General features: G+C 44.3%; 3 protein-coding genes across 3 annotated transcripts; 1 reads left to right on the top strand and 2 right to left on the bottom strand.

Moving 5' to 3' along the window:
• Window positions 1-2,877: 2,877 nt before the first annotated feature.
• On the bottom strand, window positions 2,878-5,180 carry LOC311124561 (uncharacterized protein). The gene is made up of 3 exons (XM_084198680.1): window positions 4,724-5,180; window positions 4,106-4,214; window positions 2,878-3,912 (listed from the first exon to the last, which is right to left on the bottom strand). The coding sequence occupies exons 1-3, from the start codon at window positions 5,167-5,169 to the stop codon at window positions 3,385-3,387; spliced, it is 1,083 nt and encodes a 360-aa protein (XP_084054806.1). The 5' UTR covers window positions 5,170-5,180; the 3' UTR covers window positions 2,878-3,384.
• Window positions 5,181-6,553: 1,373 nt separating this feature from the next.
• Window positions 6,554-12,672, top strand: LOC311124560 (DBH-like monooxygenase protein 2 homolog). Its single transcript, XM_084198679.1, has 12 exons — window positions 6,554-6,930; window positions 7,289-7,435; window positions 8,062-8,214; window positions 8,450-8,533; window positions 8,636-8,791; window positions 8,992-9,094; window positions 9,301-9,470; window positions 9,706-9,797; window positions 11,781-11,877; window positions 12,000-12,190; window positions 12,309-12,417; window positions 12,497-12,672. The coding sequence occupies exons 1-12, from the start codon at window positions 6,664-6,666 to the stop codon at window positions 12,617-12,619; spliced, it is 1,692 nt and encodes a 563-aa protein (XP_084054805.1). The 5' UTR covers window positions 6,554-6,663; the 3' UTR covers window positions 12,620-12,672.
• Window positions 12,673-17,169: 4,497 nt separating this feature from the next.
• Window positions 17,170-24,787, bottom strand: LOC311124559 (uncharacterized protein; the record flags this gene model as incomplete). The annotated part of the gene is made up of 14 exons (XM_084198678.1): window positions 17,170-17,311; window positions 17,531-17,635; window positions 17,887-17,966; window positions 18,125-18,289; window positions 18,601-18,703; window positions 19,270-19,345; window positions 19,376-21,416; window positions 21,891-22,029; window positions 22,202-22,297; window positions 22,556-22,705; window positions 22,876-23,139; window positions 23,399-23,524; window positions 23,643-23,678; window positions 24,710-24,787. Coding segments are annotated over 14 exons (3,570 nt in total), but the record flags the coding sequence as incomplete, so codon positions are not given.
• Window positions 24,788-27,683: the final 2,896 nt, after the last annotated feature.

Below are 27,683 nucleotides of genomic sequence, written 5' to 3'. Positions count from 1 at the left end.
TTTGCAAATAAATTCATTAAAAATCCTACAATGTGATTATCTGGATTTTTTTCCCTCATTTTGTCTGTCATGGTTGACATGTACCTATGATGAAAATTACAGGCCTCTCTCATCTTTTTAAGTGGGAGAACTTGCACAATTGGTGGCTGACTAAATACTTTTTTTCCCCACTGTAAGTACTTTCAAGTATTCTTACACCACTGAATGGTACCCGATGCCAGCAGTTTTCCCGTAGCCTTAGATCAGCTTCACTGGACTGTCCTATGAGAGGAGATTGAACAAAACATCAATTGACAAAACATACAAGAACACAGAACAAAAATCACAGGTTGAGGACTACGACAGAACTACATAATGTTGAGACATTGATGTTACGATACTTGTTATGACACCATTGTCTTTATTAATGCTTCTTTGATTTTTGAATCCCCTGGGAACCATGTAGGGTTAGGACATGTTGGTTTGGATATGTAGGGTTAGGACATTTTGGGTTAGGGACATGTAGGTTTAGGGACATGTAGGGTTAGGACAGCTGACTTTAAAAACTGTTTGCCTGCCTCTGTGGTTAGGCCATGGATCTACTCCCCTTATTTTTTGTGGTGAAACTCTAAATAAAAGAACCAGCAGGTGGACGTAAACTGGAGATGGTCTCCAGGGTGCATTTAAAGAGCAGGTACAGAAAGTTGAACACACTGGACAGAAGAGAAAATAACCAGGGTTTCAGGAGGAAATTGGAGCTTTGCATGGAGGCCTGCCCTGTACTGAGATGATGAGAAGGTAGAACATTACAAACAATGAAAAACCAGAGCACAATCTACAGAAGACACCTGGGGCTGAGTGTAGAGAAAATATTCTGCTCCAAACAACAGAAGGTAACACACTTTAAACTAGGCATTGAACCTTGGGAATGGTCATAGGAGCAGATCCTATTTCTCAGGGATTTGAGCTTCCTTTTGGTGTCCTTGGGAAGGATATTTTAGACCACCCGTACTTAAGAAACCACTTGCTCTAACTTTGTTCTACAGAATACATCACATTAGGTAAAAGGGGAAAATCATACCAGTCTATCATGATAAGGGAACGCGAGTGTCTGCTTTAATCCTTTTAAAACTTTAAGTACACATTATTTTGCAACAATTTGTGTCTCTGTGTAAAAAGGTTGACTCACGGTGATGTGGAAGTCTTCCTCATCACATGACTGGATGGACCTCCAGAAGGTCATGGTGGGTAGACCATCTGCCTCAATCAGGGTCAGGAGGGTGTAGCTCTGTTTCTCATCCACCAGGGGAAATTCATTCCCTGTGGCATGATAGTCCTGAAGGAGGGCCAACACACAACCACTGGTGTTACCTGGACTCTTTATAGAGCTTAATTAATAGTTATGTTTTATTATACTTCAGTGTTGTGGAGTTTCTATCTCTTCTGGTCCTCTGTAGCTCAGCTGGTAGAGCACGGCGCTTGTAAAGCCAAGGTAGTGGGTTCGATCCCCGGGACCCCCCATACACAAAAATGTATGCACGCATGACTGTAAGTCGCTTTGGATAAAAGCGTCTGCTAAATGGCATATTATTATTACTATATTCTCTAAAACTTCAGCAACACATTCACATCAATGGAGGCTGCTGAGGGGAGGACGGCTCATAAATGGAGGAAATGGAATGGCATCAAACACATGGACATTTTTGATGCATTTGATACCATTCCACTTTTTCCCTTCTGCCATTACCACGAACCCGTCCTCCTTAAGGTGGCAGCAACCTCCTATGACTCACATGTAACTTTAAAGAGTAATTTGATTTTCCAAAGGTTTTGGAGGTGTTGAAAACCAATACACCTACAACTCCAGACAATTAGAGGATAATTACAACTACAACTGTTATCACTTTACTGTTACAGTAGGCCTATCCAGCTTCTAAGACCTGGACCTACAATATAACTACTGCTAAGACCTACAATACAACTACTTCTAAGACCTGGACCTACAATATAACTACTGCTAAGACCTGGACCTACATTATAACTACTTCTAAGACCTGGACCTACAATATAACTACTGCTAAGACCTAGACCTACAATATAACTACTGCTAAGACCTATATCTACAATATAACTACTCCCAAGTGAAAACCAACAAGACATTACCACTGATAATGTTGTGTCTAATAGTAATGATTACAGAGTTAATGGTTTAGATACATTGAAGTAGTTGCCATTTTGGTCTGACCCATCCAATGACGATATCCGCTCCATTTGGGCTCAACTCGAATCCCACCCAGCTAGTGGTCTTGACGGTCAGCTGGAACGTGATGGTGCCCTCGACCTCACTAAACCCTTACTTCCGGATGACGTTGTTGTCCGCTTCAAGGTACTCCATGAAGGGCATAAGGGTGTCCTGCTGTTCCCCGGTCCCTGGAGTCCAAGCCAGGAGCAGGGAGAGGAATAGAGGGATCATACTGTCTGTCACCCACAGATAGACCCTGAGACTGACACCTCGACCCGCTGAGAGAGACAAACACTGCCAAACATACAGCTAGCTACGGAGAACCGCTAAGATTCTCATACACACTCACTGACTGGCCATGTCCAAATGCCCGTACTGGCGTTTTAAATAGTAGCCTTTTTTTGGTGTGCGAAAATAGACAGTTGTACAGTAGGCAAATTGAGACCCAGGTGTGTTTGACAACAGCGTATAATCAGCTAATCAGAGAAAGGGACAGGCTGTAGGAAAATGAACTAATGTATGTGGTAGGGATTAACTACGGCCAGTAGAGAGCAGTGGCGGCTGGTGAAAAATATTCTCGGTGGGGCTGTGCCATACTTTTTTTTTCCTGTAACCATCGCGATATATTTTAACACAAACTGCAGGACAGCAGTGCTCAGTGAAACATTCAGTAATTATTTAATGCCAATATTAAAAAGTTGAGGCATTCTTACACAAAAACATATTACACAAACCCAAGCCTTTCATTTGCATTTAAAGTGAACTTTTCACCATTGGTAGTAAACAGGCAACGCAACAGGCATGCTGTCAGAACAGAGTGGAAAGTGGACAATAACATGAAATTATTATAAAGTTTATAGGAAATCTTACACTGTATAAAAGGATGTATAATATAGAAATGGATATCAAGTGGATGAACTCAAACCTTTGACTGGAAGAATAGCATACAGTATTTTATGATCATACTAAATGTGACTAATTGTTAATGTGCTCCAGAACTGCAACAATTAATTGATACAAAACAACCTATATACAGTAATATTAGCAAAGACACTATTAAGACTTTCTAGAGTACCATATATAACTGGATTTTTTATGCTAAGGTCAACTATATACAAAGAAACATGCGGCCAGAGCTGCTCTGTGTGTGTGTGTCTGTCATCTTATTTGTACAGGAATTTTGCCCGTCTGTCCTTCTGAGTGGCAAACCTCTCAATGACCCTTTGATTAAAGTCAGGAATGTCCCTGACAAGTTTCTTCTCCATGGAGAGCATGGCCAGAGCGTTCAGGCGATCCTGTGTCATGCTGTTTCTCAGGAAGGTCTTGATCCTTTTCAGTGTAGAGAAGCACCATTCTGACTCAGCAGTTGTCATGGGTGTGGTGATGAGGATCTTGAGGAGGCTGGCAGTCTCTGTGAAAGTGCTCTGAAGGTTGTTCTCCATGAAGAACTGGTACAGGGGCACTGCACCACTACAAGCCTTGAACTCACTGTTCTCATAGATGAGGGACAGTTCGGTTTTGAGCTTGGCCTTGTTCAACATGGGGTACGCCTCCACGGTTGTTTCAAGCGCTGTATCGGGGAACTTCACACTGTGTTGTGGGAACAACTCTCCGTGCAATAGTGTTGCGCTGATGAGGTGCTGGGTGAAGGAGAACCTCTCTTTGGCATGACTCAGGATGGTATCACATACCTGTAAAAGATACATCATCAGCTTTAATTTGCAATTAAGCTATTTTGATGCAAGTGATCCTGACTGACACATGCCTATGTCCAACTCAAGTATATGATTACCAAGGTGCTGATTGTTCAGGGTTTTGGCTACATACTACCAGGCCTGAAAAAAGTTCTAGGTGGGAAACACTGACAATTACATCACAACTTACCTCTATAGCCAACCTCTGTTGTTCTCCTGGTCCCAGCATCCTCCGTCGCTTGATGGGCTGTTGCTGCTCGTCAGATACGCTGTGCCCACACAAAGAGGGAATTGAGGCCCTGGGTCCAAAAAATAAAGTTTAATTTGATAACTTGCAATCAGACTTCTTAACTCACTGTAATTCCCCCTCAACACACAACCAGTGACTTTTATATATATATATATATATATATATATATATATATATATATATATATATATATATATATATATATATATATATAGACAGACAGACAGACAGTGTGTATATACACACAAACTATGTCTAGTAACTGCTTTTAACCTGTGATGTACATAATTAACTGATGTTATTACGTTTTAAAGCCTTTTTCTATTACATTTGTGAGAGGGATGCAACATCATTTTGTTCTGCTGTTCACTTAGCAATAAAGTTAATATTCAATAACAACTAGGCCTCTTCTAGAAATTGACCTGGTGGACACCTGAATAATTATTACAAACTGTGTAGTACTTTCCTGCATTATTATCAACGTCTGATTGTGTCTTCTCTTTCCTTTTAAAATACTAAAACAAATATAATTGTGACGGCTCTATGATAATCACTCACACAAGCACCAACTGGCAGTGGGTGGAAACGTCAGTCGTCTCGTCAGCTTGAATGGCGATAAAATCAGCACTCTTTACTTCCTCCAGGATGTAATCCTTAAGCATTGACAGCATACAGTCCAACAGCTCGTTCTGTATCGTCTTTGACGTGCCCTTAAAAACGGTAGCTGTCTTCAGGTGCTCCTCCAGCACACTGTCGAGGGAGGCAACAAAATCCACTAAGCCCCGGAAAATGCCGGGGTTGTCTGAGGAGTCAGTCTCCTCGTGCCCACGCAAGGCCAACTCAAAAGCCCCACAGAACTTCACACAATCGATAATTTTGGATAGAATGTGCCTGTTTTTATCCACCTCCTCATTGTGTTTCCTCACCGCAATCCTGTGGCCGTCATCCAGCTGCGTAGCAATGTTCACCCTTCCTAATACAGCTAGCTTTACAGAGTTGTCCATGTGTGCCCTGGTGTTCTCATGTTTCTTTACCTTCTCTGACAGGTGCTTCATATCCCTCACTCCGGTACCTGTCCATGCTGAATCTGACCCCGTCGTTTTAAAAAGCAAGCACGGAAAGCAAAATAAAGCATTAGAATCAGTGCACCCAGCTAGCCAAGCCTTCCTGGTGTACCAGCTACGGGAGAAGCCGCGCATATACTGCTTCCCTTTCTCGCTAGCCTGCTGTCTGATTGAGAGGTCAGGTTGATCTGGGCCCAGCTCTTTCACCCGAACTTTCTCTGACAAAGTTCTCCTCTCAAACGGATCTTGGAGGAGAGATTTCACCGAGTTAGGGTTGGGTCTTGGAGGAGTAACGTTTGCGTTCGCCATTGTTGTCTAGTAAAAATGGCGTCACTGGACCCCGGTCCTTATTTTATCAGGGGCGAGCTTGGGGCGATAAAATAATCGCCCTCCTTGGATTCGATTTAAGATCGCTTATTGACTACATTTTATGTCATACATTCATATCTTAAATTAGCAATTGGCTTAACTGCTACGTAGACCCGCCTCCTCGGGGCACTTTCTGTATCGCCCAGAGCTGACGAGGCGTTTGACAGGCAGAGGAAAGGTTGCGAATATGATTTTCTATCATATCTTACACATATGACTGTGTGCATTCCATATTTCAAACACACAAATATTGACATACTGATGTTTTTATTATTATTATTATTATTTTTATTTTTTTATTTTATTATTTTGTAAAATAATTTTATTTAAGGGGGCGGCGCCCTAGCGCCCTCTATCGGCCAGCCGCCACTGGTAGAGAGGGAAGGAAAGGAAGTTAGGAAAGGAGGAAATAAAAGGGAGCAAGGAAATAAGGAAAGGGCGATAGGGAAGGAGGAGAGGAAAGGAGGTTAGTAAATGAGGAAAAGAAGCTAGGAAAGGAAGAAAGGGAGCTAGGAAATAAGGAAAGAGAGTGAGGAAAGGAGGAAATGTGGTAGGGATTAACCACCGCCAGTAGAGAGTAAAGAAAAGGAAGAAGGAAAGGAGGAAATGATAGGGAGCGAGAAAAGGTGACAGGTTTTAGTGACAGGCTAGTTTGTGACAGGCTGATGCAGAGCTGCAGCTGGATACTATTGACCGTTTTGGGGAAACGTGTCTTTCAGTACAAACCGTCATGCAACGTAGCAAACGTTGAATCGAACTAAACGCACCCCAGGTGTGTTTGACAACAGCTGCTAATCAGAGAAGGGGGACACGATTGCCTTGTTTCCCGCCATTTGTTCATTTTGTATAGCCCGTCCCCATTCTCTTATTCAAACACACCTGGCCTCAATTTTAGAAATTTCACAAACTATAAAACGTTCTATTTTCGCTTACACCAAAAGTCTACTATTTAGAACGCAAGTAGCCTACGGCAGTCGGACACCGTCAGTGTCGAGCAGAAGCATAGTGGTGCGCCGTAGCTAGATAGCTGTTTCTTTGGGATTGTTTGTCTCTGGGTGACAGAGTATGATTCCGCTATTCCTCTCCCTGCTCCTGGCTTGGACTCCAGGGACCGGGGCACAGCAGGACACCCTTATGCCCTTCATGGCGCACCTTGACTCGGACAACAACGTCAACCTGAAGTGGGGGTTCAGTGAAGTCCAGGGCACCATCACGTTCCAGCTGACCGTGAAGACCACTGGCTGGGTGGGATTCGGGTTGAGCCCAAATGGAGGCATGGCTGGAGCAGATATCGTTATTGGCGGTGTCGGACGAAATGGCAACTACTTCAAGGTATCTAAACATTAACTCATCATTACTGTTAGACAACCTTATCAGTGGTCACCTAATGTATTGTTTTTCACTTGGGAGTAGTTATATTGTAGGTCTTAGAAGCAGGCTAGGCCTACTGTAATAAAGTGCTAAATTGTAGTAGTAATTATCCTCTAATTGTCTGGAGTTGTAGGTGTATTGGTTTTCAACACTAACCTTTGGAAGATCAAATTACTCTTTAAAGTTACATGTGAATGTGTTGCTGAAGTTTTAGAGAAGAGAGAGAAACTCCAACACTGAAGTATAATAAAACATAACTATTAATTAAGCTCTATAAAGAGTCCAGGTAACACCAGTGTTTCTGTTGTCCCTCCTTAAGGACTATCATGCCACAGGGAATGAATTTCCCCTGGTGGATGAGAAACAGAGCTACACCCTCCTGTCCCTGATTGAGGCAGATGGTCAAACAACCATGACCTTCTCGAGGTCCATCCAGTCATGTGATGAGGAAGACTTCCACATCACCGTGAGTCAACTGTTTTAGACACTCTTAACAAGTAATGTGTGCTGAACGTGTAAAAGATTGAAGCGGACAATCATGTTCCTTTAGCATAGACTATTTCTATTCAGAAAAGGTTTCTTTAAAAATATCTTAGCAACCTATAGCCTGTTGAGACTGGTTCCCCTTTTCCCTAAATGGAACAAAATTGGACATCTATTGTTTTCTCAAGTGAGGGTGGGCCAAAGTATCATTCCCCAAGATGCCAAAAAGTAGCTCACACCCCTGAGAAGTGGCTCTGCTCCTATGGCTGTTCCTGAGGTTCTATGCCTATTTCTATGGAGACTCTCTCGTTTACATCCACCTACTGATTATTTTAATTTAGATTAAATTACCACACATCAGGAATGTAGAACAGCGATGAGAAGCTCATAACTACCACTTGGATATCATGAAAAAGGGTAAAATTAAACAAATACATATATTTTTTTAAATGGCCTTAATAAAGACAATGGTAACTTTTTAATGTCCCAACATTATGTAGTTAGTGTCTCCTGCCTACGAGGCCTTCACATGTTGTCCTCAACCTGTCATTATTATTCACCTGTGTGCTTGTATGTTTTGTCAATTGATGTGTTCTATCCCTCTCATAGGACAGTCCAGTGAAGCTAATCTATGCCTATGGGAAAACTGATGACATCGGGTACCATTCCAAAACAAGGGGGACCAAGGAGGTGAACCTGCTCAAGTTCATGGCCAGATCCAGCCTCCAGGACGGCAACTATCTGGACTTCGTTATGGAGAATGTAAGTGACCTCACACATCCTGTAGCCAGGATCATGTTGACTCTCGATCAGGCACAGCAGGACTTTTAGTTTGAAGTCTGTCTTTACTCTTGAAGTGGAACGGGTTAGATTGAATGAAATGGAATTGAATTGATATTGGTTATACGAGAGGTAGCATTCTTAGCCTTCAACATGAGACTGGACAGAAGGGACTAGCAACACGGATGGTATTAACACAGTAGTTCCTCCGTTGCAGTTTCTTGTCCCGGCTGAACATACATACTACAACTGCAAGGTCATGAAGATGCCGAAGCTCAATGGGAAACATCATATGTATCGGGTAAATGACCCCTCGCATATCATGGTCTAATTTTACAATGACGACAATTTAGTTACTAGTTTGACATCTCTTCCCTGCTCCTTCTCTCTCTGCCGGTCTCAGGTGGAGCCGGTGATCAAGAACCTGGACCTGGTCCACCACATGCTTCTCTACAGCTGCCCCTCATCTGTGAACCAGATCAACGAGCAGCAATGCTTCACGGGAGGACCAGGGGCAGACTGCTTCAAATTGGTGTCTCTCTGGGGTGTGGGAGGACTGGTGAGACACTTGCATCAAATTAATTTAGAGGACTTACAGGAGCAATTTTTCACTTAGTTGCCATGGATGCAAACCTGAAACCTTTTGATTACTGGCCCAACTCTTAAACACTAGGCTACCTGCCACCCCCAGAGACTGGAGACCTTAATGCATGAACACCCACGTTAGTCTGAGCTGTCTCTCCATCGTCTTCATTCCAGGCTTTCGAGCTTCCAGGAAACGCTGGCATTCCTATTGGAGGACAGGATTATGAGGAGTTCTACAGGCTGGAAATTCATTACAACAACCCAGCCCAGGAAGCGGGTAACATTTCACTCGCTAGTAATTAAAATGTTCAAAACCACTGCTATAGGATCACTGGGCTGACCCTGCTCCAGTCTTTATGATTAGGTGAACCTAGTGTGCTAGTTCTTGACTAGAACAAAGCCTGTACACCCTGAGGTTCTCCAGGATTTAGCTTGAATTAGTCGATCATCTAAAGCCCTCATGACTTCTGTCTCCCCCTGCAGGCCGGAGGGATAGCTCTGGCATGAGGCTGTACTACACAGATCAGCTCAGGCAGCATGATTTGGGCATCCTAGACGCAGGCCTAATGGTGCCCAGCTGGGGCTACGTCATCCCTCCCACCGCCTCCGCCTTCAGAAGCTACGCCGTCTGCAACACAGCCCACTTCTCAGATGTATGTTCAGTGCCCTTTGACCTCCAACGAGGTGAAGGGATGATCTTGTAAAGCAGACATGCAGTCTCTTAAAAGAAAGAGGGAGTGACTACTTTTCCTTTCTGGTATACTGTTGGTAGCGTTCAGTTTCAACAAGAATTTTGGACAAACTGACACTTTCTGTCCCCTCCCCAGATCTGCCTTGTCCCTGACCTCTGTGATATGACACTGCTTTCTGCCCCCCCCCCCCCCCCAGATCCTGCCTGACCCTGTCCCTGACCTCTCTGTAATCTTAATCATGCTGCACACTCACCTGGCTGGGAGGAAGGTGCGAGTTGGACTCTTCAGGTGAGGCCACCCAAACATATGATCATGACATATTGTCCCTCATATGCCAGTCTTTATGACCAATGTAGACCCATTTCCTGGCTGCCTCATGAAAAGTTGTGCAGCAGAAAATTGTTTTATTTACGTGGAAGTGGATCACAAGCAATTTCATATGCAGCTTGTGCTAGTTAACAAACAAGTAATCGGGTGGTTGTCTACAACATCACAGATGTAATCAGAGGATTGGTGACTTTGCAAGGTCAAACATCACTAATAGAGTTAAAGCCAGAATAATAATATACCTTGCTACAGTGCCTTCAAAAAGTATTCACACCCCTCGACTTTCTCAACATTTAGTTGTTACAGCCTGGATTTTGTAACTTGCTTACCCCATAATGTCCAAGTGGAAATATGTTTTTAGAAATGGACAAATGTAATTAAATGAATAGCTGAAATGTCTTGGGTGAAGTATTCAACCCCTTTGTTATTGCAAGCCTTAATATTTTCAGGAGTAAATTTGCTTAACAAGCGACATAATAAATTGCATGGAATAGTGTTTAACATGATTTTTGAATGACTAATTTCTGTACCCATCTCGTACAATTATCTGTAAGGTCGAACACTGCATTGCAAAAAGAATTAACCACAAAGACCAGGGAGGTTCTCCAATGCCTTGCAAAGGGCACCTGTTTGTAGATGGGGGTACAAGTAAAGGGCAGGGCGCTTAGTGAAGTTATTAATTACTCGTTGGATGGCGTGTCACTACAAAGATGCAGGTGTCCTTCCTAACTTGATTGCCGTAGAGGGGAAAAAACGCTTAGGGATTTCACCATGAGTCCAATGGTGACTTTTAAACAGTTCCTCCATCACCGCCATTAAACTCTGAGGATGGGTCAACAACCTTGTAGTTACTCCACAATGGGAACCTAACTGACAGCGACAAGGAAGCCTGTACAAAAACATCCAAAAAATGCATCCTGTTTGCAACAAGGCACTAAAGTAATAGAGCAAAAATGTGGCGACGCAATTAACACTTTATATTCAGGACAAAGTTGTATGTTTTGGGTAAATCAAACATTACTGAATAACACCATATTTTCAAGCATAGTGGTAGCTGCATCCATGTTATGGATGTAATTGTTAAGGACTGGGGACTTTCACTTTAAAAAAACTGAATGGCGCTAAACACAGGGAGAATCTTAGATGACAACCTGGTTCAGTCTGCTTTCCGCCAGACACTGGGAGACTTCACCTTTCAGCAGGACGACGTGAAACACCAGGCCAAATCTACACTAGTTGCTTACCAAGACGGTGAATGTTCCTGAGTGGCAGAGTTAGTTTTGGCTTGAAAATCTATGGCAAGACCTTCATGTTTGTCTCGCAATGATCAACAACCAATTTGACAGATCTTGAAGAATTTAAAACCAGAATAATAGTTTAATGTTGCACAGTCAGGTGTGGAACACTCTTAGACTTACCCAGAGACTCTCAGCTGTAACTGACGCCAAAGGTGACTAATGTGTATTGACTTGGCGGGTTGAATACTTATCTAATCAAGATGTATTCATTTTATTTTTCATAAATGTGTATGGTGTACCTCGTTGACGACAAATCTATTTGAATCCCTTTTGTGTAAAGTTAAAGGGTGTGACTAGTCTAGCGCATCAGTCTGGTGTTCTTGGATATCGCTTAGTTCAAGGTCCTGACATCAGACATGTATATATGCTACAGGGCTCTTTACATTTACATTTTAGTTATTAAACAGATGCTCTTATCCAGAGCGACTCAGTTAGTAAGTGCATACATTTTCATACTGGCCCCCTGTGGGAAACGCCATGCTCTACCAACTGAGCTACAGGGGACTTTGCAGCCAGCATGGGCACAACTGCAACGTGACCATATGTTGGTGTAAACTGTCATTGTCAGGATAAGCAGCACTAAGCTTTGACCGTTAATGCTTCTAAACTCTTCCCACCGACGTGCTCTTGATTCTACCCTCTGCAGGAATGGAACGCAGATTGACTTCCTAGCCATGGATGATAACTATAACTTTGAGATGCAGAGGGTCATCAACCTGGGGACCATTAAGACCATCAAACCGGTAAGCATCCATGTACTTTCTGTATTTCAAATGGTTGTCATGGGATTCTTTATCAGATCAACAGTGGTATTGTGATATTGTTAATCATTAGATCTTAAAGCAGTATCTCCTTCCCAATGCAGGGTGACGAGATTGTGGTGGAGTGCACCTATTACACAGCCAATCGCAAAGGAGTCACACAGTTGGGTCTGGCCACCACTGATGAGATGTGTCTAGCCTTTATTGTCTACTACCCAGCCATCAGTGTCGACAAATGCTGGAGCGAGCCAAACATGCATGCATACATGGCCATGATGGGGGAGACAGACTACCAGTAAGAGCCTTGATACTGTCAGTTTCACCCACTAAGGGCACATTTCCATTTATAGACTGAAACTGCGTGTTTCAGTGGCTAGTCCAGACTATGTAAATCATAATGTCTGTACCCACAGAGGTATTGTGGAGATGCTGAAGACTAAAGCTTGGGACCAGGCATCCATTGCTGTGCATGAGGCCACAATGAAGAAGGTCCCTCAGATTGGGTTCATCAGCAACGACCATGTAAGCATCCACTCAATGACAATGTAAATGCTGCAATTTCAAAACCTACTCTGTTATGCAGTTTATTCTCCTTCTACAGAGTAACTACACCATATATGAGGGCAACATCCCCAACATGATGGCTACCCCTTCAGTGAGTTGCAGCAGTGATCCAACTTTAAAGGGCCGCAAAACCAACTGGCCTGGGTCCGTGAAGAGTTGACTGGCAACAATAGCTTCTGGCTCAGAAGGTTGAACATTTTCAAAATAACTCCCATGCAATAGTAGAAATGTTTAATACGCATGAATAAACATAAGAAGTAATCCACTAAATGACTCCCTTTTTTTTGTTAAATGTCTTACCATGGCTGACATGTATTTTGTGATGTCATTCTGGTTTTATAATAATTGGAAGCAAATTGTTAATCCTTGTGGAAGTAGACTACAAAGTCTGTAATGCTATTTTGCTGGGCAGACTGGGTAGCTAGGTAGTGAATACTAGTTTGGCTTCATGGACACGACTGCTGTAATGTTCAGGCACCCCACTTTAAGCTATTTGACCACAGTAAAAGTCCAACCCTTGCTGACCTAACTTGTTCAAACAATCTTGGCGTAATGAGTTGACACTCTTCTGTAAATCAAACTTTATTTGCCACATGAGCTGACTACAACGGTGTAGACCTTACAGTGAAATGCTTACTTAACCAACCATTCAGTCTTAAAAATGCCTAAAGAAAAAAGTAACAGAGCTGCATTAAAATGACAATAGCGAGGCTATATACATGGGTACCGGCACAGTTGATGTGTGGGTGCACAGGTTAGTTGAGGTAATATACATGTAGAGTTCGTGACTATGCATAGATAATAAACTGAGTAGCAGCAGCGTCTGGGTAGCTATTCAGGAGTATTATGGCTTGAGGGAGAAGCTGTTTAGAAGCATCTTGGTCCTGGACTTGGCGCTCTGGTACCGCTTGCCGTGCAGTAGCAGAACAGTTTATGACTAGGGTGGCAGGGGTATTTGATACTTTTTAGGGCCTTCCTCTGACACCGACTGTTATACAGGTCCTGGATGGCAGAAAGCTTGGCCCCAGTGACATACTGGGCCGTACGCACTACCCTCTGTAGTGCCTTGCGGTCGGAGGCTGAGCAGTTACCATACCAGGCAGTGATTCAACCAGTCAGGATGCTCTCGACGGTGCAGCTGTAGAACCTTTTGAGGAGCCATGCCAAATCTTCAGTCTCCTGAGGGGGAATAGGTGTTGTCGTGCCCTCTTCACGACTGTCTTGGTGTGCTTGGACCATGTTTGTTGGTGATGTGGACACCAAGGAACTTGACGCTCTCAATCTGCTCCACTACATCCCCGTCGATGAGAATGGGGGCGTGCTCGGTCCTCCTTTTCTGTAGTCCACAATCATCTTTGTCTTGATCACGTTGAGGGAGGGGTTGTCCTGGCACCACACGGCCAGGTCGCTGGCGACCTCCCTATAGGCTGTCTCATCGGTGATCAGGCCTACCACTGTCATCGGCGAACTTGATGGTGTTGGAGTCGTGCCTGGCCATGCAGTCATGAGTGAACGGAGTACAGGAGGGCCCCTGTGAGGATCAGCGTGGCGGATGTTACCTACCCTTACCACTTGGGGGCGGCCCGTCAGGAAGTCCAGGATTCAGTTGCAGAGGGAGGAGTTTAGTTCCAAGGTCCTTGGCTTAGTGATGAGCTTTGAGGGCACTATGGTGTTGACCACTGAGCTGTAGTCAATGAATAGCATTCTCACATAGGTGTTCCTTTTGTCCAGGTGTGAAAGGGCAGTGTGGAGCGCAATAGAGATTGCATCATCTATTGGGGCGGTATGGAAATTGGAGTGGGTCTAGGGTTTCTTGGATAATGGTGTTGATGTGAGCCATGACCAGCCTTTCAAAGCACTTCATGGCTACAGATGTGAGTACTACGGGTCGGTAGTCATTTAGGCAGGTTACCTTAGTGTTCTTGGGCACGGGGACTACGGTGGTCTGCTTGAAACATGTTGGTACTCAGACAGGGAGAGGTTGAAAATGTCAGTGAAGACACTTGCTAGTTGGTCAGCGCATGTTCGGAGTACACGTCCTAGTAATCCGTTGGGCCCTACGGCCAGTTTAAAGGTGTTACTCACATCGGCTACGGAGAACGTGATCACACAGTCGTCCGGAACAGCTGATGCTCTCATGCATGTTTCAGTGTTACTTGCCTCAAAGCGAGCATAGAAGTAATTTAGCTCGTGTCACTGGGCAGCTCGCGGCTGTGCTTCCCTTTGTAGTCTGTAATAGTTTGCAAGCCCTGCCCTGTCGGAGCCGGTGTAGTACGATTCGATCTTAGTCCTGTATTGACGCTATGCCTGTTTGATGGTTCATCGGAGGGCAAAGCGGGATTTCTGATAAGCTTCCGGGTTAGAGTCCCGCTCCTTGAAGTTTTGTTTGTACAGTTGGACTGCTTAAACACATTCTATCCTTGAACAATGGCACAAGTAAATTAACAATTATACAATCAATGATTTTCCTATTTTGATGTTTTACCAGTAGGCTATTGGGCTGTCCTTTACATTCATGAATTTGAGCTCCAATCATTATCAACCTTATCATTTATCTTAAGTGATCCTCTTTACCTTTCCTGCTGTAGTTATAACTTATCAAATGTAATTAATTTTAAAGCTGCAAAAAAAGATTGTCATGCACAGTGTTTTATTGAAGGCAAAATCAGAGAACCAGAACTCTTAACGCTATAATCGTTTTATTCTATGTACCCATTGCTTCTTGGAGAATATAACTTGGGCCTATAAATGCCTCATGAGCTTAGTTCAACTGTTGTGCCCCACCGGAATCCAAAATGTAAGCCTTTTCTACTCCAATGTTTAAACGCTGTATAGCCTCAACATGGTTAAAACTATCATTTGTATCATGGATGGTCAGTCTCTGCATCCCATAGCGCTCTGTGCATTTGAATGGTTACTTCTCCAGGCCTTTTCCTCCGCTTTTTATCCAAATGGACGAGGTTGCAGATTCTAGCTTTAAAGTTGATGTGGCCACATGCTGTGAAGGTAATTAATTGAATCTCCAACTGCAGCTGACTCTTCATTCAGCACGCGCCTTCTTTCCAGCTGCAAACAATAAGCGCTTTCGGGTCACTTTTTTTAGCCTTCAAATTAAGTCCGGTAAACTAGAAGAGTGGCAACAATGGCAACAATGCATGACAATCTTATACCACATTTATTTTCCTAGATTAGGCTACCCTTAAAGGAAAACTCCACCCAAAAACTTTATTTTGGTATGGATGCATTTGCCGTCTTTTACAAAACAACTATTCACATATGGACAAATAATGTTTTAGAGTTTGCATGTGTTTAATGTGGTGCTTGTCAATGCCATCTCAAACATCTTCTACATTTCTCAAGTAAAGCAAGGACCATACAGCCTCACCTTCCCAAATACATTTCCAGTATTGCACAATGTTTACAATTAGCTTCCTCCATGGACTGTTTTCTGTTTTATCTGCATGAGATCTGGTTTGTCAGGTTGTCGAACATCTACAGCAAGTGTCACTGTAACAGCCGAGTTGATACATTCGAAAATAAGTGTTATTGCAGTAAAAGTATTATTCAACTGATTATTCGAGTTGTCGTTCCCCAACGAGTCGTTTTAATTGCTGAAGGAGGACGTAGTATTTTAGACGTTAAAAGCTGGTGATATTTTACCCCAAGTACCATTATCATTTTCATCACATGGCACAAACAATGAGATGTATAGGATAATCCTGATTATAAACTGGGTGGTTTGAGCCCTGAATGCTGATTGGCTGACAGCCGTGGTATATCAGACCATATACCATAGGTATGACAAAACATTTATTTTTACTGCTCTAATTACATTGGTAACCAGTTTATAATAGCAATAAGGCACCTCGGGGGTTTGTGATATATGGCCAATATACCACGGTTAAGGGCTGTGTCTAAGAACAGCCCTTAGCAGTGGTATTTTGGCCATATTCCACACCACCTCAGGCCTTATTGCTTAATTAATGTTGTGCCAGGTGTATTTTCACCCATCTGACGTACATGACACATACCTATGGAGACACACACATATACAACATAAAAATAAACATCACCTTACACATTAACATCAGAGTTTGGCTTGGGGGACAGGAGGGAGCAGAGTGCATTTTCACTTATATATATATATATATCGACAATAAAATAAGAATATACATGAAACACACACCAGTCCATTCCTGCCTTTTAAGTCTTTCCTCCTCTCCGTGGATAGATAAGCTTGCTGGAGCAGACATGGACCCCAAGTAGCACAGAGAACAGAGAGAGATTAATGATTGGGAAGAGATGCTTTAGGGGTCATCATGGCACAGGGTGACTTAAGAGCTATAGGAGGAGGATAGGTCCTCTTAAGAGCTATAGGAGGAGGATAGGTCCTCTTTGCTGTCCGTTTGTGCAGAATATTCCCCCTTCACAAGTTAGTTGAGGAGTCCAGCCCAGGTCGCAGTCAGTGAGGAGTGTTCCCAGGGTCAGTAAGACGTTCCCTCGGTTTCTCTGAGTCTCTTGGTGAATCACTGGATTGCTGTTGTTCTATATACTGTACAGATGGGCACAACACTGAATGAACTGTGATTACAATATGTGTGGATTTATCTAATTGAAGCTTTTGCTCCAGCAAGTCCTCGCTTGGTTTGAATTGTCTGGGTGTGTGTTATTAGAGTGCCTGATAGATCAAAGGTCATAGGGAGGTCAGAGATGCACATAGCCATGACAACCAATAAGTACATCACTGCTGGGCCAATAGGGCGCTCCGATTAGCCTTCATCTTCTCCAGGCGCTTGGCCAGGTGGCTGTTACTGGCCTCCAGCTCATCGATCCTGTCCAGGGCAGACCTCAGCTAGAGAGAACGGAGAGAAAAAAGTTCGAGTTGTTTGAGAGGGGAGAGGCAACCCAAAGGCAACAACGTATACATGGCGTAGACTTCCTGCATGGTTATAAACCCAGCACTGATGACCAAAAAAATGTGGGGTTGACATACTACATATGACCCAATGATTTGAGGGTTTTCTGTGATTTCTTTGGTTGTTTTTGCAAACCTGACATTATAGTAGCCTACCTCTCTCTGTAGCTTGCGTTTCTCCACTTTGAGCTCGTCCTCTACTTTCTCTGCGCTCTCAGAGGCTGACTTGTAGCGAGTCACCTGACCCTCCAACCGGATGATCTGGCCAAGAGAGAAATGAGGGGGTGAAGAAATGGATTGGTAGAAGAAATGTGATAAGCCTCATACTAGACTGTACACGTGACTTACTTGACATATTCTGTGTAGCTCCTAGTGGAGCAAATGGTCAATAGTCTCCAACAAACACTGTAGAAGATACTGCTTATTTTCTTACATTTACCATGAGGAACGTGATTGGTCATGGATATAGTCATAGATGTCTTCCTCTGTCTAGGAACTAAAATGGTACTTACATTCTGTTCTAGGGCTGTGACTTCCTGTTCTGATTTGACCAGTTTAAACTTGAGGTCACTGATTTGCCGGTTGGCATCCCCTGTAGAAGAACATAAAAAGATAGAAGCAGGTCAGTCAAATATTGTTGTATAGGTTTGCATAATATACACTACACACACACTTGACAAAGTGCACTAGGGAGACAGCCAGGTAAAAGAAAGGCTAGATCTGTCTTAGTAAACGAGAAATGTGACTCACTCTGTAAGTCGAGGATGTGGGGGTCCATGCCGTTCTCAAGTCCGTCCTCCTCAGGACTCAAACCCTCTGTCCCGTTCCTCTGTTTCCCCTCCAGCTGAGACTTCAGCCTCTTCACCTGATCAGCTAAACTCTCCCTCTCATCAACTATTTTCCTCAGTCTGAGCTCTGCAATAAAAACAGACAAGATTACTTTTAATCAACAGCATGAAAATCTAATAGTTGGTCAGTAATCGGGTAGTTTGTACATCAACATTTACCACACTGTTCAATTAACAGGTTTTTGTTTCTAATCTATATTGTTTTTTAAAAACACATTAAACAAATTGTATTTAATTACCCAGAATCAGTGTAATTTAAATATATTTTTATTTTATTATATATATATACACTTAATTCATTGCAATTATTTACATTTCTAACCAACTGATCACAATCTGCAGTTGATTGAAAACCCAAGCATGAACACAGTTGCTTACCACTGCAATATGTTGGAGGGACCGTGATTCTGGATGGAAAGAGTTTAAGAGAGCTGACACATACAAATGAGTGGAGATAACATGCTATGGGATTGATATGCCGCTATATTCTCACACTTATTACATATTTAATCATGTAATTGTTAGCTAGTATGTTGCATGTAAAAATCTGACATGAATAACACAGAATTTGTGTAATATAATCCTACCCCCTGTGCATAAATGGAAGCTTGGTGAGGTTTTATGGAACCCAGGATTCAGTGACGGTATGCAATAGTGCAAAAATAAAACAAAATCAATCGCTCTTCAACATGGTTAATTTATTCAAGGCACTAAATGAGGCATTAAATAAAACATGTAATTCCTTTGAGTAAAAGAAAGAAGCCCACAGAGACTGGGTGCAACCCCAGTCAGTAGTCTATTACACATCAAATAACACTTTGAGAATACAGAGATCATCAACTAGATGTTTGTCTTGAGCAGATGGTCAGGTGGCCATGACATAATGACAAATAATTTGTAGACTGCAAATATTTGACTAAAACAATCATTTCAAACCTTGCTTACATTTGTTTACGATCACATATATCTCTCTATTATGCATGGGAATACTTTGGAACAGATTTCCTAAAATAAAATCACTTGGAGCTGATTTGCTGGCGTTTTTACAGTCTTACGCTCGGAAACATGGCCGACCAAATAAAATCCCCCGCGGGCCGCCAGTTGGGGAATCCTGATGTAGAAGCTACAAGTCTTAGATTGGGTTTCTTGAAACTAGGAGACTTTGCAAGGATCTTTGCCCTTGCCCTTTCTACTGCCCCAGTTTAGTCCCTTTCCTACAACGCTCTCCTGTTTCTGGGCTTCTTCCACTGGGGGGCGCTCTCTCTCCTCCTCCGCTGCCTCAGGTAATGGCTGTATCTCTTGGCCAACTGCTGAGGGTCCGGGTGAGGAGCTGATGTGCTCTTCTTCTACAAGTAGATTGGCTTCCTCCTCTTCCACAAGTAGAACGGCTTCTTCACAACTGTCTAAATATCCAGCAGAGGCCCCATCGTTTAGCTCATAGTCTCCCCCTGCTGGCAAACTTGTTGAAGCCTCCCCCTGTTCTGTCTGTTGCTCCTCCTGAATGGCTTCCTGCTGGAGGTTCTCCTCATGGATGTTCTCCTCATAGATGTTCCCCTCTTCTCTCTCTACACAACTGGGTGATTCTGACTGGATCCTGTCTGGACTGGGCTCTACCTCCTCTGTCCTGTCAGAGATAGCCTCTCCACTAGAGTTGGTGATCCCCTGAGTTAGATCTACATCCACTGAGTTTTCCGTCAGTACTTGATCACTCTCGGATTGTTTACATGTACATTTACACGTACATCCTTGTTTCTCCCTTGATTCTGCTTCATCCATCTTCTGATCATCTTTAGCTCCTGGCAAGGTCTTTTCTAAGCTGGCCTCTAACCTCTCTGGTAAATCAGGGATCACCTGTTCGTCTAGTCTAGTATTTCCCTCCTCTGTTATGATAGGTGTTACCTTTTCGTCCGAGATAGTGGATGTGGGCTTCTTTGCCTGAAGCTCTTTAATATTTGCTTCATCTTCCTTCACATCACGTAGAGATTCCTGCCAGAACTTATCTGGCTTGCTCTCCACTGAGCTCGTCTCCACCTCTTCAACCCTCTCAGATATTTTCTGTCCGTCAGAGTCTCTGATCTTTGGCACGATTTCCACAGAGCTTTCTGTACTGAAATAATCATTCTCAGGTTGCTGAAGTTCTAGAGAATGCTGTCTATCTTTCTCAAGTTCACTTAATGTGTTTATTATGAGCTGATCTGTCTTGGTTCCAACCTCATCAGGACATTCAGAGATGAACAGTTCATTAGAGACTGTAGATGAGATATCTACTGGAACATCTGCTGTTACTTGGCCAATCTCTGCCTGATGCTCTGGAGGATGCTCTGGATTATTCTTCATCCCAACTTTTTCTGTATCGTTTAATGATCCCTGAGAGATCTGATCTGTGCTGGTCTTCGCCTCCCCTAGAAATGCAGAAATCCTCAGAATCATCTTAATCATCTCAGATTCCGTGATCCTTGAGTGTTCTGGAATGACTTGATCCTTAGTCCCAGGATCATACTCCTGGGTGTTCTCTCCTTGCAGGTCACTTTGAGATTCATTTTGGATTTGACTAAGAGTGGCCTCTGTCTCAACACAGAGAGTTGGGCCAGAGAATTCCTGTTCTTCAAAGTCAGTAGACATAGCTGTGAGAAGCTCTGTGTTTTCCCGTCCATTCTCAAGGTTTGTGTTTTCCTCACATTGTCCGTCAGTGCCACCGCTGACTGGTACAGCTTCCTTGTCACTTTCTCCACTGTTTTCCTCATTCTCTGCCTGTTCCAGAGATTCTGGTTCAAAACCTCTTTGATTCACCCCATCTCCATTGTCACCGCCACCATCTGTATTTTCCTTTTGAACCAAAATGGCTTCCTCAAGTTCAGCAGGTCCAACCAGGGTTTCTGTGTCGCAGTATTGGGGTTGCCCTATTTCATATTCAACCTGAGTCTCTTTGTCACCAAAATGCACCAAAATGGCTTCTTCACGTGCAACAGCATCCACCTGGGTCTCTTGGTCACAGTATTTGGACTGCTCTGCTTCAGAGTCTGTTTGTTGCTGCAGGCTGTCATTCAACTTGTCTTGCTTCAACTTGTCTGAAGATTCTACCTCCAGTAGTGCCCTCTCCTGGTCATGTGAGTAGTTGTCAGCCTCTTGTAGAAGTCTACTTCCCCCTGGTGTCCTCACCTCACCATGGTCCAACTGCATCTCTGGTGCTTTGCCTGGAAGATCACAGGGAATAGATTGGAGGGCCAAACACAGGTCATTCTTCAGCGTCTGAGAGTGCAAGCACGGAAATTGAATGATTGCTGGAGGGGAATTAATTTGGAGCCATTTGGAGAGAATACAATCAAGGCCTTGATCACGGCTGAATTAGAAGAATGCAGAATCAACACCTTACTCAACAGGATTAATTAACATTATGATGAATATCCCATGGAGGACAATAGTGCAAAACAATGATGTCAGAAAAAAGAAAGCCAACCATCCTCGTTTTGTATCCCATTGTGGAGAACAAGTATTCACATGCAACACAAACATAACCCTGACATTTCTAACGGGGATTCATCTGAATGACAGAAGACAAGTGAGAAAAAACATGATTGCACAATATCATTCAACCTGATTAAAGTAGGATGGTGGTAAATAAGCAGAGATCAGATATGAGCAATTGCACCGGTGGGTCATTTTCTTACCAAGCATGCTCTCCCCACCATGAGATGGCTGGGACTCCTGAGCCAATCGGGAGGCAGAGTCTGCACTGAGAGGCCCGTCAATCATCTCTCCTGCATCCCCATTGGTGGTTACTTCAGGCGACAGCACTATCCCATTTTTCTGATTGGGAGGGAACAATGAGCAAAATAAAGCTGAATAATCTTTCAGAAAGTAATTTGCCTATTAGAACTTCCTACTGTTCTAGTGTTTGCTGACATGTGCATGGAGGCCATATTTGATGGAGGCCATCTCATGATGAGGAAACCTTCACTCAGCAGTACTTCTGCTGTACCTTCAGAGTGTATTTGAGGTGGACCACCTGATCCCTGAGCTTATCCCGCTCATCCCGCACGCCGGCGTCCGAGAATTCCCTCTGCCTCTCTAAGGCCTGAGCCATATCCGAGGAGGAGGAGGAGGAGGAGGAGGAGGAGGAGGAGGAGTGAGTAAAGAAGGGAAGGATTAACACAGTTGGTAAAGGCAGAGAGAAGCATTGAGGGAAAAAGGAGATACAGTGGAAATGTCTAGGTTAGTTTGGAGCATTAAACTTGAGTAGCTGACTGAGGAATGGAAGCGTTTTTCTGTCGAACTTCCTGTAGCAATGATGCGGCTAACGGTTTGGGGTTCACCCTCTATTCCGCAAGCGTACCCCAATCTTTTTCTCCTTCCACCCGAGGGTCTCCTGCAGGTCGGAGATCTCCCTAACACAGCTGTCCCGTTTGAGACGGAGCTGGCCCACCTCCTGGCCATGGGACGAAAGCAAGATGAAGGAGAAGGGACAGAGGAGAAGGGAGGGAAAATCAGCATGCAGAGATTATGCAGCAGGAAAAGGAACTACAGCAAGTTTGGCAAGAGACCTAAGTTAGATCTATGTTAGTGTTATGTTCTGAGTGGAAGTACTGCTTTTGTTACCGTATTGTTGTTAGCAGGAAGTCTTTGCAATGCCTTTGCGATGACCTGAGTACTCACGGTTAGCAGTTCTTCACTCTTTTTTTGCGTCTCTCTCATCTGGTTAAACTGGTGCTGCAGAACACTGTGGGCATGCCTCTCCCTCTCAAACTCCTTGGCCTTGTCATTGTACTCTCGTTTAGACTCGTACAGCTGCTCCTCCAGCTCAATGAGCGACTCCTTCAGCGTGTCCACCTGGTATATGAGGTTGGACTTCTCGTTGTGTAGCTGAGCGTTGGACACCATGGCCTTACGGTACTTCTCCTCAGACTCCACCAGGAAGTCCTGTTGAGAGACAAAATGGAGAACCGTGGAGGAGTGAGAGGTCAGGGGAGAAACAAAGCAAAAGAGCAGTTCATATCTAAAATACAACTACGCAGACGTTGTTCGTCTTCAACCGTGGAATACTTATTGTAATAATCAGAAGTGTTTCTGGAGTCGACAAAACAAAACAATTCTAAAAACATGGACTTTAGACCATGGACCATCTCTTTCCCAGATATACCGTATGGTCCTACTCATAGAAGTATCTCTATGGTCCTACCTTTATCTCTCGAATGGAGGCCTCTGTCTCTACTGAGATGGAGGTGTCACAGCTGCCTCTGCGAGAGGAGGGCCCGCCCAGCGATGCTAGAGTGGCTGCTGAGAGGGTAGAGGCAGTCCTGGAACCCTGGGGGGAAACAGGACAGGGCCGTCTTGAAGTCTGTTTCACAAAAGTTATATCCCATACTTAATCTTTAATACATTAAAAGCTAGTCAGAGTTTCAGATCAGGAGGGTGAACCGTACCTTTTCCAGGAAGTCCCTGTCTGATCTCTCCTCCACCTGTAGAGGGAAAAACAACTTGGTTACTCTCAGGAGAGGATAAGGAGAGGATATATACATATTTGCAATGTCAAAAATGTTGTTGATTGACACAGCGTAAATCCAGGCCCATACTGTATCCGTCTTCGTATATCCACACACTGCATCACAACAAGCATCTTTAGAGTCATGCTCAACCCCTCTGGATCACCATCTGATTCTAAACCACGGAACCACTGGACACTACAGAGTTACTCATATCATATCCACTGGACACTACAGAGTTAGTCATATCACATCCACTGGACACTACAGAGTTAGTCATATCATATCCACTGGACACTACAGAGTTAGTCATATCATATCCACTGGACACTACAGAGTTAGTAATTTCATATCCACTGGACACTACAGAGTTAGTCATTTCATATCCACTGGACACTACAGAGTTAGTCATATCATATCCACTGGACACTACAGTTAGTCATATCCACTGGACACTACAGAGTTAATCTTATCATATCCACTGGACACTACAGAGTTAATCTTATCATATCCACTGGACACTACAGAGTTAATCTTATCCTATCACTACAGAGATAGTGATATCATATCCACTGGACACTACAGAGTTAATCATATCATATCCACTGGACACTACAGAGTTGGTCATATCATATCCAGTCCAGTCCAGGCTGCATGTGAGTTGTCAGTGTCACCCACACACCAATGCGTCCACACAGAGGCCCACCTCACATTGGCCAGGTCGGAACCATATATTCGTTGCTTGTTCCAAAGCTGCAGTCTTTGTAACATCCACCAGGGGTCATAAGGGAGCTGAGCACTGTCAGCTGTCTATGAGCATTACCTTGGTGCACAGAGGACACACAGGACAGGACCATAGAGTTCAGTTCTCTGGACAATACACTCTTCCTTGGGGTGATAATAAGTGGGCAGTCATTTAACATAACAGAGAACAGGGAAAAGGGATGTAAGGACTAGGCCTAAAGAAGGCTGTGGGTTAGAGGGAGTGACCAATGAAGAGGGCTCACCACTGGGCTGGCACGGGCAGAGCTGGCCCTGGACGAGGCCCGAGAGTTGGAGCCCAGAAAACCACTGTAGTCCGAAGGCTGGCACAAAAAGAAGATAATATAGGAAAAGAGAAGAAAATGAAAAGAGAAAGAGAGAGATGTTAGTCACAGAGTTTGAGTTGGAAATGGAAGAGAGAGAGAGATGTTAGTCACATAGTTTGAGTTGGAAATGGCAAAGAGAGAAAGAGAGAGATAGTCACAGAGTTTGAGATGGAAATGGAAAAGAGAGAGAGAGAGAGATGTTAGTCACAGAGTTGGAAATTGAAAAGTCAGTCAGCAAGCAGGGACAGACAGAGCAGAAGGACAGACAGAGCAGAAGAGAAAAGGGAAAACATTGATAGACCAGTCAACCAGGCCCTGTTAGACCGAAGACAACCCTCCCACACATCAAAAACCCAGACACATACACATTCCATGTGTACGTTCCACTCTAGACTCTACAATTCTAGACATACTGGAAACCCCACGCAACAAAGTCACAATCAAACTGTGACTTTGCACAGTGTTTGCAAAGGTCATCGACACACAGGACGCACTGTAAGATAATACAGGATGGTTACTGGTAGAATACAGCTAACTAAAGACATATGGATTCCTTCTGAAATCCACATGTGGGAAAGACACAAGAGACCCTAATAAAAGTAGGGGGGTGGTGACACTGTCATGCAGACTTCTCCTGGGGTGGACAACCCTCCTACTGGAGAGAATCAGGTGTGTTCGAGCAGGGCTGGACTAAAAGCCTGCACACCCAGCCTGCCGCTAGTATCGCTTCAAGAGGAGGGTGGGTCGACCCCACAATGCAATCCCACATTGGCACATGGGGCATGCCAAGCAAGGCCCCCTCATCAGGGTAACACATTGATACATTCCATGCATGCTATCCATTCAAGCCTCCCTTTTGATTTTAAAACCGTCACAACAACCACAATTCTAGACATACTTGAAAACCCCACACAATCTCACTATGACTTTGCACTGTTTCCAAATGTCATCAACTCACAAGACGCACTGTAAGATAATACATGGTGGGAATTAGTGGAATACAACGAATTAAAGAAAGATGGAATCCTTGTTCGGTGAGTCTGACATCTGTATTAAGGACAAAACAGAAGACACAACCGACCCTGATAGAAGTAGAGACTGGCAACACTGTTATGCAGACAGACTATGCCAGGGGTGGCCAACTCTCTTCCCAGAAACCTATTGGATGTGCAGGCTTTTGCTCCAGACCTGCTCCAATACACCTGATTCTACTAATCAGCTGCTCATCTGGGTGTTGATTAGCTGAATCATGTTAGAGCAGGGCTAGAACAAAAGCCTGCATACCCAGTAGCTAGTATCTCTCCAGGAGGAGGGTTGACCACCGCTGGACTATGCAATCCCATGTTGCCACAGGGGGCATGCCAAGCAACCTCCCTCAGGGTAAGAGAGGGGGCGTCAGGGCTTCTTACACCGCGAGAGATGGAGCCACTAAAGCGCCGTTTGCTACTCTGCACAGCGTCATCACACACAGAGCCCTGTAGAGAGGAGAGACACACACTGTATCAGCTTTCACCTCACACACACCTATACAGACACATCCATCTCAGTGATCATGCAGGAAAAGGACCAGAAGGACATACTGTACATCCAGACTGTTTTACAGCATGCCACCTTGAAGACACCATCAGCTTACTGTCTCACGTTCTCCTTAACTAAGTGTTTTGGAAATGTAACTTTTAGGGCCAGGACTGTATGTGGGTCCATTCTCACATGCGTTATAATGACTCTAGTAGTGACACATCACAGATCTACCTGTTTATCTACTGTCTATAACAGGTGGTGAAGGTCAGAGGTCATAGGAAAGAGGAACCAACCCTGTGACTCTGGGTGCGTGGGCCATCAATAAAGAGCATGGAGGGCCGAAGGTGGAGAGAGAGGGAAACATGTTCCAAATCCACAATCCAACATTCTACTGTAAGTGATAAACAACAATGATTCTATCTAGCATGTACAACTGGAAAAAGGTCTACGTTTTGAGAATCTCCTATTCTGTCATTCTAAGAAACCAACAGGAGGGTGAGGTTGAGTGGGTAGGGAAGGAGGGAGAGGTTGAGTGGGTAGGGAAGGAGGGAGAGGTTGAGTGGGTAAGGAAGAAGGGTGAGTGGGTAGGGAAGGAGGGAGAGGTTGAGTGGGTAGGGAAGCAGGGAGAGGTTGAGTGGGTAGGGAAGGAGGGAGAGGTTGAGTGGGTAGGGAAGGAGGGAGAGGTTGAGTGGGTAGGGAAGGAGGGAGAGGTTGAGTGGGTAGAGAAGGAGGGAGAGGTTGAGTGGGTAGGGAAGGAGGGAGAGGTTGAGTGGGTAGAGAAGGAGGGAGAGGTTGAGTGGGTAGAGAAGGAGGGAGAGGTTGAGTGGGTAGGGAAGGAAGGAGGGAGAGGTTGAGTGGGTAGGGAAGGAGGGAGAGATTGAGTGGGTATGGAAGGAGGGAGGGAGAGGTTGAGTGGGTAGGGAAGGAGGGAGGAGAGGTTGAGTGGGTAGGGAAGGAGGGAGAGGTTGAGTGGGTAGGGAAGGAGGGAGAGGTTGAGTGGGTAGGGAAGGAGGGAGGGAAAGGTTGAGTGGGTAGAGAAGGAGGGAGAGGTGAGTGGGTAGAGGAAGGAGGGAGAGGTTGAGTGGGTAGGGAAGGAGGGAGAGGTTGAGTGGGTAGAGAAGGAGGTAGAGGTTGAGTGGGTAGGGAAGGAGGGAGAGATTGAGTGGGTATGGAAGGAGGGAGGGAGAGGTTGAGTGGTAGGGAAGGAGGGAGGGAGAGGTTGAGTGGGTAGGGAAGGAGGGAGAGGTTGAGTGGGTAGGGAAGGAGGGAGAGGTTGAGTGGGTAGAGAAGGAGGGAGAGGTTGAGTGGGTAGAGAAGGAGGTAGAGGTTGAGTGGTAGGGAAGGAGGGAGAGATTGAGTGGGTATGGAAGGA

The sequence above is a fragment of the Coregonus lavaretus genome (assembly GCF_964263955.1).
Source record: "Coregonus lavaretus genome assembly, contig: HAP1_SCAFFOLD_3031, whole genome shotgun sequence".
Classification (NCBI taxonomy): domain Eukaryota; kingdom Metazoa; phylum Chordata; class Actinopteri; order Salmoniformes; family Salmonidae; genus Coregonus; species Coregonus lavaretus.
The sequence above is the reverse complement of the archived record's forward strand: the minus strand, read 5'-3'. Positions and strand labels throughout refer to the sequence as shown.

Excerpts from the sequence above, each read along its gene's own strand:
- LOC311124561 (XM_084198680.1), bottom strand. The coding sequence starts at position 5,169 with ATGGACAACTCTGTAAAGCTAGCTGTATTAGGAAGGGTGAACATTGCT. Across the intron at positions 4,215-4,723 it reads CACTGCCAGTTGGTGCTTGT|GGCCTCAATTCCCTCTTTGT; the intron begins GTGAGTGATTAT and ends TTTTGGACCCAG. Across the intron at positions 3,913-4,105 it reads AACAGAGGTTGGCTATAGAG|GTATGTGATACCATCCTGAG; the intron begins GTAAGTTGTGAT and ends TATCTTTTACAG.
- LOC311124560 (XM_084198679.1), top strand. The coding sequence starts at position 6,664 with ATGATTCCGCTATTCCTCTCCCTGCTCCTGGCTTGGACTCCAGGGACC. Across the intron at positions 9,095-9,300 it reads CAACCCAGCCCAGGAAGCGG|GCCGGAGGGATAGCTCTGGC; the intron begins GTAACATTTCAC and ends CTCCCCCTGCAG. Across the intron at positions 11,878-11,999 it reads CCATTAAGACCATCAAACCG|GGTGACGAGATTGTGGTGGA; the intron begins GTAAGCATCCAT and ends TTCCCAATGCAG.